Here is a 10,347-nt window from a genome sequence, read left to right as displayed (position 1 = left end):
TCTCTCTCTCTCTCTCTCTCTCTCTCTCTTTCTTTCACTCCATTTTTCTCTTAATTTTTCCATCTCTCTTCGTCTCTCCATCTCTGTTTCACTTTCTCTTCACTTGATCGCTGTATTAGGATTTTAAAAAAATCTATAAACACTGAGTATGAATGGTGACTCGGAGTAGTATTTTGTGTGATAATGATGTCATTGTAGCAGATGAAATATAGAAGACTCAGTCATCGGAAACACTTTCAATTTGTTTGGGTATCACCACCCACCAAACATTCTGTTGACACAAAATAAGGAATTTCTGACATATGTATTAACTGTACATGCACTAACAAAAAAAAAAAGTCATTATTTGCAGTCGAGACATCATGTTGATTGTAGGTTACTGAATCGATCATCAGCAAAGCAATTATTGTTGTTGGCACCTCTTACTACATTATTATTGGCGAGAGACATTTTTTTTACAGTACATCATTGAATAGTAGTAGCATCCTCATTGCTACAATGATATGACATTTTTCTGAAGCCAGATATGTTTGATGGATTAGCACACAGTACAGACTTAACATTTCAGTGTGTGAAACACCCAAAATTATAGAGCCCTACCACAGCTACAACAACTCAGGACACAAAAGGACCGTTCTTAAATCTTCCACTCTTTACAACTGACTGAGTCAAAATTAATATTAAAAACAGCTCTGGCATTTTGACCATCATAAACTAAAACAAATTCAAATAATGTGTCTTGCCTACTCTGAAATTATTTCAGCATAAAGCAGTTATGTTTGATTCATACTCATAAAATGGAAATGCAGTAGGTTGTGAACAAATTTTACACATGATACAAAATTTAAGCAGCTATAATTTTATAAAGCAAAGAAGGGCAATGTTCAAAGCAAATAATATGAAATACAAATGGCACAAATAAAGTCTCTTACTATTCTTTACTGAAAAATGACTTGTGGCACGAAAATAGTATTGAAACCAATTTTTGAATTTATATGATTTGAATGGCAAACTGATAGTAAGCAAGTTTTAAATAGCAAGGACATTCATTAAGTAGGACTACTACTATCTATAAGCATGGCAAAAAATGAGCTGTGAGTTCAGAGAACATGATGTTCAGGAAATTTTGAATTCAATTTTGTGCTAGCATTCAACAGAGGACAACACCTCAATACCTTTTAAGGAATGCACCATTACACCTCACCATGTTACATTACATAGGTTCGGCAGATGAAAACAAGAGGCAAAATATGATGCTTACAATTTACAACAAAAAATTTTCTCCTCTGTTTCTTTCGTACCAAGAACCCAGAGAAACTATACATTTCAATTGAAAGAGCTGCAGAGTTGGAAAAGTGTAATTTAAAAGTAAAAGTAAGTACAACAATAAAAAAAAAACCCACCTGGTTTTCGAATACATGAACATTATCTGAAAAGAACACCATTATAGAACCACTTTCATATATTTCGCTTATCTCCAAAGTGGATGCATGTGCGTGAGTAAAAGAGCCAAAAGAATTTTGTTAACTAAATACATGTAATAAGACTTTCCACTACTTTTCCAAAATTATATGAGAGACTTGGATGGATGTGAAATAAGCATGACAACATAAAATTTAAACAGAAGTGAAAATTCAGATCTTAAACAGATTTCCAAAGAAGAAGATGAGATGCTAAGATCATAGATACAGTATAGAACGCACACAATGGATCACCACACAAAAAGCAAACAGATTTCAAGGTTTCAAATTTTTTCTGTATATTTTTTGGTATTTGGTGTTCAAAACATGTACATCGTACATATACATAGCCTATAGATCATAGATTGGTACATGATGAAAAGATTTCCTTATCCCACCAATCCCGTTAAGTGCATGCTAGACTGACATCTCATGATCACAGTGTCAAATTCAATTTGTCACGAAATGAAAATGAAAAATGTATCTTTGCCCTGACAGAGTATGACGCTCACTAGTCAATCTTTTAAATTTCAGAATTGAATATATATATATATATACTGAGCTATAAAACAAAACATGTTTAACCTTGTTTTGAACCTAAGCTCATTAGCGAAAAAGAAAAAAAGATTGACACCCATCTCAAAAGTCGAAATCAGCCAGAAGAGAAGGTGCTTAAAATCGAAACCTGGTATACAGTTGAAAATAAAAAAACTAAACACCTTCCTCTGTCTGTTTGAAAAATGGAAGTACAAAGGATAGTTAAGAAAACAAAGTCCAACATGCACACCAATCAATCAATGACGTTGCCTGGGAATTGTTCAAGAGAAAGTAGATGGAACATAAGTGCAAGGTGCATTATCAAATATATGACATAAATGTCACATTCACATGTCGTAAGTTTCAAGTTAATGTACGTGCATGAAAATTCCAAATGAACCACTTCCACCCTCTCTTCCATCATAATTTAAGCCTTCTGAGGGCAAATAGCCTACATTAGAAAATCTGAATAATGCTGCTGATTACGAGTCATCTTTTGTATTTTGGTGTCTCATTATGTTCAGCTTACTTTTTTATATCCTTACTCACAACAAATTCTAAAAATAGCTGGATCTGCAAATTAAACACACACACACACATACACACATGCACATACACAAACACACACACATGCGCACGCACATATATTATATATGTACCCATACACTTAATATGCAGGAACACATAAACAGATCCCATGTACACACACACAAACACACACATCATGTAAAGGTAAGGGGGGGGGGGGCATGAGTCCATTCTAAGAGGCTTTATGTCTCTGAAATTTAAAAGCAGAATACTTTTTGTATGAAAAAGTTTTCGTGTCTTAAAAAGGTAGGGGTTCATAAAGACATCTGACACTCACAAGAGGTTTGTGCCGGATAAAGTTAGAGAAACTCTGCTGAGGTTTCATTACTGGGATGGATGAAACTCTGGGCGGAGGGGCGAGTCCATCCCAAGGGGATTTGTGAGACATTTCTCAAACGTTAAAATAAAGTACTTTTTGTTGAAAACTTTTTGTGTCTTAAGAAGATGGGAGACTGGAGACCTCTCATAGCCACACGGAAGCGTAAATGTACCATATCTAGTATGAAAAAAATTACAAGGAAAACTGCTATGATTAACTTGTATTGGAAACTCACCTTCATGAACTACAAGTATAAGCCTCAGACTCAATATCATTTCTCTTTCAAGTCTTTGGTACCTTTCTAAAGGACTGACACACTGTAAAAGACAATTTTTCTGGTACATTTATGTATTTAGGAGCTTCATCTAGCCTTCCCAATGATATAAGTCACTCTGCACCACAGGGCACAACATTTGAGATATCATGTATTTATTTCTATTAGATGGATACAGTGAGCCAAGCTAAAAACTGTCTCAACATGATCAGTGAAGATGGATTTGCAAAGTCTTTGTAGCTAACCAGCAACATGCTCAAGCTTTCTACTAATGAGATTTTACCAGGGTAAAGAAGAGAGGCTTACAGTACAGCAAACAATATAGATATAATAAAGACTGTTTGTTTTAGTAAAGTTTTACGGCACTCACAACTGCTTAAGGTCATATGAGTGCCAATGGGTGGATGTCAACAGAGAAGTCCAAACAAGGAATCAGGCTTACTCAGCTCACCTCTCTAGCCTCACAGCACAAAGTCTACTTCAACTATCAAGGCATCCCAGAAATAGCAGTTCACAAGAGAGTGACAAACATGCAAAAGAAGTAGAGGAAAAAGATGATAGTAAGGATGAGGAAAGAAAAAGCAGCAGTTCCCTCTACGTTGTTCCGGCACAGTATGAGCATGACTTTTGATAAATCAGCCCATTTCCAATTCTACTGCACATAAAAACAAGTTAATGTCCCTCCTTAAGGAATGGCCTAAAGATAATTCAGTGAGTAGCACTGCCCTGGGGGGTAAGTTAAATATTTGATAATATTTAATAACAATTTTGTGTCTGTCTTGATCTGCATTTGATCTAAATTTTGGCTAAGCATTTTTTTAAACATGACGAAGAGGATGTTTTCTTTACAATTTGTACATCCCTCAAAAGCATACACAAAATTTTTGCTTTAGATAGCATGAAAGTGAATTTATCCAAAATAAACTCTGAAAAGTAAGTATTTGCAAACTACAACGGAAAAAAAAATCAAAAGTCAAAGCTTAAAAAATAGGTTCACAATTACATAAAACATGGTTTCAATTTGCATAAAAATAAATTACATCTGATGTTCTAGAATTTTTAAAGAAAGGCATCTCTTTGTAAAAAAAACCCCAAACCTTCATCCCTCCATTTATAATACATAATACATAAGCTTACATGTGTCAGGCTCTGGCCATACTGTAGGCGAGGCGGAGCAGGGTGGGGCGGGGCAGGGTAAGTCAAGGCGAAGCAGACGGTGCAATACTACATTGTGTGGCATTTCATTTTCATATCAGTTTCTTCAGTTGAACATGGACAGGAAAAGATTGGCTTTATTTGTCCTGGCTGATGGGGAGACTCAACAGAAATAAAAGCAAGAAAGGAATGGATGCACCCAATCAACTGACAGCAAATTCTTCCACAGATATCTGAATAAGAAGAGGGGATAGTGAAAGTGAAAGAAGGATCAGACATAATATAGTACGAGGGAGAGGCATTTAATTTCTTTTTTAAATTTGTTATTTTCTTTCATGCTTTATCCTGATGTGGTGAATGGGAAAAAGGAACATAATAATCATAAAATCCTCAGCATGTTTAAAAGCAAATCAACGATAAAATCTTGGTTTTGCAATATAAATGGAGTTTTAAACCCATAGTTTAACACACACATACACACACATACGCACACATACATATTTTTTATAACACACCTACACACATATATTGTTGTAATTGTTGTTGTTGTTTTCAAATCCCTTTAGCTGTGAGCATTTTGTTCTGTTTATACACATATAACGTAATATGTTCTACACAGACAAACAAAATGTGTCTGTGGCATAGCGGTTAGGCACTTCGTTGTCTCACGTAGACGACCCAAGTTCTAATCTCGAGTGAGCAAGAATTTTTATACAGTTTCTTGGTCTTTCTGCTTGGAGGTTGCATAACTCTCACCCTGGGTTAGCCCATACAGGCAAGAGAGAGAGAGAGAGAGAGAGAGAGAGAGAGAGAGAGAGAGAGAGAGAGAGAGAGAGAGAGAGAGAGAGAGAGAGAGAGAGGGAGGGAGGGAGGGAGGGAGGGAGGGAGAGAGAGAGAGAGAGAGAGAGAGAGAGAGAGAGAGAGAGAGAGAGAGAGAGAGAGAGAGAGAGAGAGAGAGAGAGAGAGACAGATGGAAAGAGTAGCCAAAGAGAATGTTGGGGTGAACAATGGGTCGAAAGATATATATAATTATGTTGTTAGATAATAATGAGAAGATATTATTCAGTATGTAACATCTTGTGTGAAATAAGAAAGAGTTAAGAGTACACTAAATTAATAGTATAGCGACTATGTTACACGACACCTGCATGCAAAAGTAGTCCAGTTTAAAATAATGTTGTTTTATTGTTAATGCACACAAGTGTATCTAAGGCGCTTGTAAATAAACGTTAATTCGTCTGTACTAAGTTTACAAGCCAATGTTCTGATAAGTCTCCACAATACTTTACTCTCTTTTCACATCTTTCTTTATCAAGCTGTCACGTACTTTCTTTTTCCTTTCTTGCTTGTCATTTAATTTGAGTTGATCTTGTGTCTTGTGTGGTATCAAAACTGTGTGTGTGTTCAGGCATGTTCTGTATGCAGAAGTGAGTAAATTTCAAGCGACTACGAGCGCCATTAAATCGGGCTTATTTATTTTCGCTCACATAGCTTAAAATTTACTCACGTCTTAATGTAGAACACGCTTGAGCACGCACACTATACCTATTCATCGTTCTCTAAACATTCCCTTTATGCACACTAATTCATCTCCCTCTTTCTCTCACGCCCCCCCCCCCCTCTCTCTTTCTTTCTGTCTTTCTTTCTTTCCCACTGTCTTTCTGTCTGTCTTTCATTCTCTTTCTATTTCTCCTTCTTTCTCTCTTTCTTTCTCTCTCTCCTCGTATGCCTCACCCAGGTTGGCCATGGTAGATAGGGTCGGAAGCCCGCCTACTAAATTTTTTGCCATGGGTGTGTGTGTGTGTGTGTGTGTGTGTGTGTGTGTGTGTGTGTGTGTGTGTGTGTGTGTGTGTGTTAAAAACGTCTACTTTAAAAAAATGTTATTCTCTCTCTCTCCCCATCTCTCTTTGATTTTTATTTATTTCTTTTATTGACACTTAATAACAATATGCATGCAGACATGAGTAAATTTCAAGCTATGCAAGCGATAATAAATAAACCGCCATTGGATCACTTTCTTCCCCCCTGATTCGCCTTGAATCGTGCCGTTCTTGGTGTGGCTCGTCACCTCTTTGCCTTTTTATTAATTTTCACCGTTTCGCCCACTCTGCCTCGCCTGCACTGTGGCTAACAGATTTACGTTACATGTACCAAATCCAACGACATAAAACTTCAATGTTGAAAGTATGGCTACTAGAAATGACTGCTAATGTGATTACAAAACCATTTATTTGCTAAACTTAATTCTAATACATGGTTTTTCTTTGATTGCTGTCTGTTAAAAAACCCAGCTGTTGATAAATTCATGTTCCAAGTAAGACTACATTTGAGCTGCATTTGATATTAAAATGAAGAGCCTTCAAGGCATTATATATCACACTATCACAATCCTTTCTTAGGTGAAGCACAGCATGTTCTAAAACAAACAGAAAGCATGTACTGAAACACTTACAATAAAATATATATACACAAAGTAACATAAAATTCAGTCAAACAGATAAAATAAAAAATAAATCTCTACTCAATCCTAAAATAATATTGCTCAGGCTCAGGAGATTCATTAACAAACTGCCTTCACTGGCGAACACGATCAGTTATAATGCTGGATGTTAAAAGAAAAGTATTAAACTAAGTGCATCCAGTTACTTTATATTTTTTTCAAAAGCATTTATTTTGTAAGACAAATCTACATTCGAAAATGTAATTCTCTGATCCAGGTCTTATTGAAGGACAATCCTGAAAAACTTAATATAATACAAAAGAACAATTGGTATCTTTTCAAGCCACCAAATTGACAAATTTGTGTATATTTCTTTCTACTTATCGCAGCACTACCCTGGATTATGTACGCAATATAACTTTAATCCTTGTGCTCATTCATCTGAGAGTTAAGGAATATTTCTTCTGAAGTCAGTAACATTCTACATTTAAATTCAAATGAGTGTTAAAACTTTGAAATGCATTTTTGAGGGTACTGCTTCATCAGGAACACTGTGCAGTCATCCATCATCGTGAATGAGTGACAAGGAAGTTAAAAACAATAACTTAAATTCACAGGAATTGATGTTATTTACATTGGTCCCATTACACAAATTACACTTAATCAATGAGCGTAATGAGTGAAGAGTTGATGCTATGAGTTACCAACTACATCTGTTGCACTCTGCTCCTGTTCATTCTGAGGGCGTATTAGCTGTTGATCAAGTTGATTTTGTTGTTGACGTACAAGAATATTCAAGAGGACGATGGTTTGGTCCAGCTTGAGGTCCATTTTGTTGATCTGAAATAGATATAGGCAGATATGGTGATGGAAAACAGGGCAATCTAGAACACCTGCCAAAATAGCATTGATGACACTGAACGAAAGTAAAAACTGATGAAGAAAGAACATTAAGTTTAAGTAGCAACATTTTTTAAAGTGAATAATAATAATAATTGCATTTATATGGGGTACATCCATGCTCTACAGCTTGCTCTATGCGCTTTACAACTATTATTACCCCAAAGAGACCCTAGAACATTCAGAAATATTCTCAGCTTCAGTGCAAGCTGCAGATTGCATGCATTCAAACACTAACAAACTGACAAGATCTTTCACTTTCTAGCTAGGTACCCATTCCTCTCTGGGTGAAAAGAAGAAAGTTTGTGTAAAGTGCCTTTCTCAAGGACATAACATCAGGACTGTGACAGGATTTAAACCAACGACTTTAGGGTTGCGAATCCCAGAGCCTAACCACTAAAAGGTTTTTTAGTAACCGAGAACTGTTACTTCTAAAATGAAAGAGACTTGGAGCCGGTCCTCTTGAAGGTCTATGGCGATGTTTCTGTCTCCTAAATCAGTAAATGGTCTACCACCAGACCAGTCAGATAACTGTTTTTCCTCAACGGTCTAGACTATTCTCCAACACAACAATCCACAATACAATACTAATACATTTTTCCTCTGCATTTATACAGGCTTGTGTACTGAATACTGTCACTGGCCATATTAAAATGGTTTGGTCCTGAAAAAGGATGGTAAAATTTTACTGGGGGTGGGGAGGGGAGGAGTGACGCCCCTCCTGATTGCGTAAACATGCGCATCAGGGTGTGTGGGTGGTAGTTAAAATTGTATAAAGTTACCATGCACAAGGGGTTAGTAAGGCGGGTCTTATGAAGACCACATTATTGCACTAGAATGTCGAGTGGCCCACCACCAGAAGAAACTCCACTCCGCCTAAACCGTCTACAGTAGAACACGGCTATAGCGAGATATTTGGTTCCAAAAGAAAAATCCCACTGTTGGCGAGTTCCCGCTATAGGAATGCAAAGAGGAAATTACCTAAAAATTTCTTAAAATCCACATGATCACCTCCCTTCCTTATCAATGATCAATTAAGTTTGCGCTTTATATTAGTATTATTAGTCTTCCTTTTCTTGTCAACTTCGTCGATTATCTCGGCCTTTAATTCGAGTGAGAAACATTTCCTTTTGTCTCTGTTGGAAGCCATCTTTATCTTTTTCTCGGTCTCATTGTTTGTGCTGTCTGTCGTACCAGTAGGCCTACAGTAGAACTGGTGAAGTGGATGCGTGCATATGCCTATGAGCATCAACGAACGCAATTCATTGACTCAGGAATCACACACAACACACTTTCCTCTTCTTTTATTTTTTGGCCTAGCCTAGGCCTTTGGCTATGGTCTATACGCTCTCATACTGAGCGTCTAAGTCTAAGCCACATCACATCACTTTTGGAGTGGACCACGCAGGGCCTAACGCGTCTCTCTCTCTCTCTCTCTCTCTCTTTGCCGCCTGCCCCATCTCACATATTAACTGGACAGGCCAATCACAACATCACACCACTGACTGCCAGTTTGGAGCCCGTCTATAGCCCCCCAACCCCCTTCTCCCCAGCTAGAACTCGCTCGATCACTCCTGCTGTATCCGAGTTCGGGCCTTTCCTCGCCCCGCTAAATCCGAGCAGAGATAATTGAGTTTACATAGAAAAAAAGGGGGATTCCGGTAAGGTCCCGCTGTAGGGATGGTCCCGCTGTAGCGGGTGCCGTTTGAGTCATGTTCTACTGTAAAAGGCAAACCTTTTCAATGTAGTTTATGTAGGCCTACAGATTGTATATCTTTCATATAAAAGAATTTCATCAACTGTTATACATTATTAGTGCTGAAAAATGCCCTCTTATTTGCTGTTGAAAACTCATTTCAATGTATCTTAACTTTTCAGTTAAAATTAAAATTATAGGAATTATATATATATTAACCCACACAAGGTTTTCTCACAAAATCTCAACTCAAACATAATATAACTGCAGACTTCAACATAAGTTAAGGACCACTTGCAAACACTCTGAGTGGTTTTCTTGGGTTGACCTGTATGTGGGCGTTCTTGGACTGATCCAGTGGCTTGATGGTGCTGCCTCAAGCGAACAATGACAGAGTGCGACACTGCAAGCCTTCTGACAACTTCTCTGGCTCCAACTCAATACTGCAGCCATGCCATAGCTCTGGCACAATTGAAGTCTCTCAGCTTTCATCTCGGTGGTATATTGATGCGATACTGGATTTTGCGCAAACGGCAGCTTATATTGTCATCAAAGTGAGCACACTTCAAGACCATACGTCCGTTTATGATGTGCACCAGAAATTTTAACTGAGAAATGTCCGTTGTGTTGCACACAAGTCGATAAAAACAGCAAATTTGGCTAAAATTTCCCGAGGATTTCCGTGCTGCATATGGTGGTTTTGCCCCTCTAGGAAGCTTTGCATTATCCATTGGTAACCCATTAACACTTTCAGAGCAAAAACATTTGAAACATTCTTGGCTGTCTTTTTTCTGAATTTTTAAAAATCAGGGCAGTCTGTCAAGGTGGTCCTTTAACTTTTGTTGAAGTCAGTATAAACTCACCAAAGAAACCTTCTACAGTAGGCTTACAGCAGTACATTCAGAATAGCTGTGGCATTGCACATTATGCAATAGTGTGTGCGTGTGGGGGGGTACTCTTGCAAACCATGACAACCCC

General features: G+C 37.5%; 1 protein-coding gene across 1 annotated transcript in view; it reads right to left on the bottom strand.

Moving 5' to 3' along the window:
• Positions 1-5,675: 5,675 nt before the first annotated feature.
• LOC106011042 (potassium voltage-gated channel subfamily KQT member 1) overlaps positions 5,676-10,347 on the bottom strand; it is a gene marked incomplete at its 5' end in the record, with an annotated part of 21,016 nt that continues 16,344 nt past the window's right edge. Inside the window, 1 exon segment of the mRNA XM_013079236.2 lies at positions 5,676-7,613. Within this exon segment, the coding sequence (XP_012934690.1) occupies positions 7,467-7,613 (147 nt within the window).

The sequence above is a fragment of the Aplysia californica genome, unplaced genomic scaffold (genome assembly GCF_000002075.1).
Source record: "Aplysia californica isolate F4 #8 unplaced genomic scaffold, AplCal3.0 scaffold00045, whole genome shotgun sequence".
NCBI classification, from domain to species: domain Eukaryota; kingdom Metazoa; phylum Mollusca; class Gastropoda; order Aplysiida; family Aplysiidae; genus Aplysia; species Aplysia californica.
The sequence above is the reverse complement of the archived record's forward strand: the minus strand, read 5'-3'. Positions and strand labels throughout refer to the sequence as shown.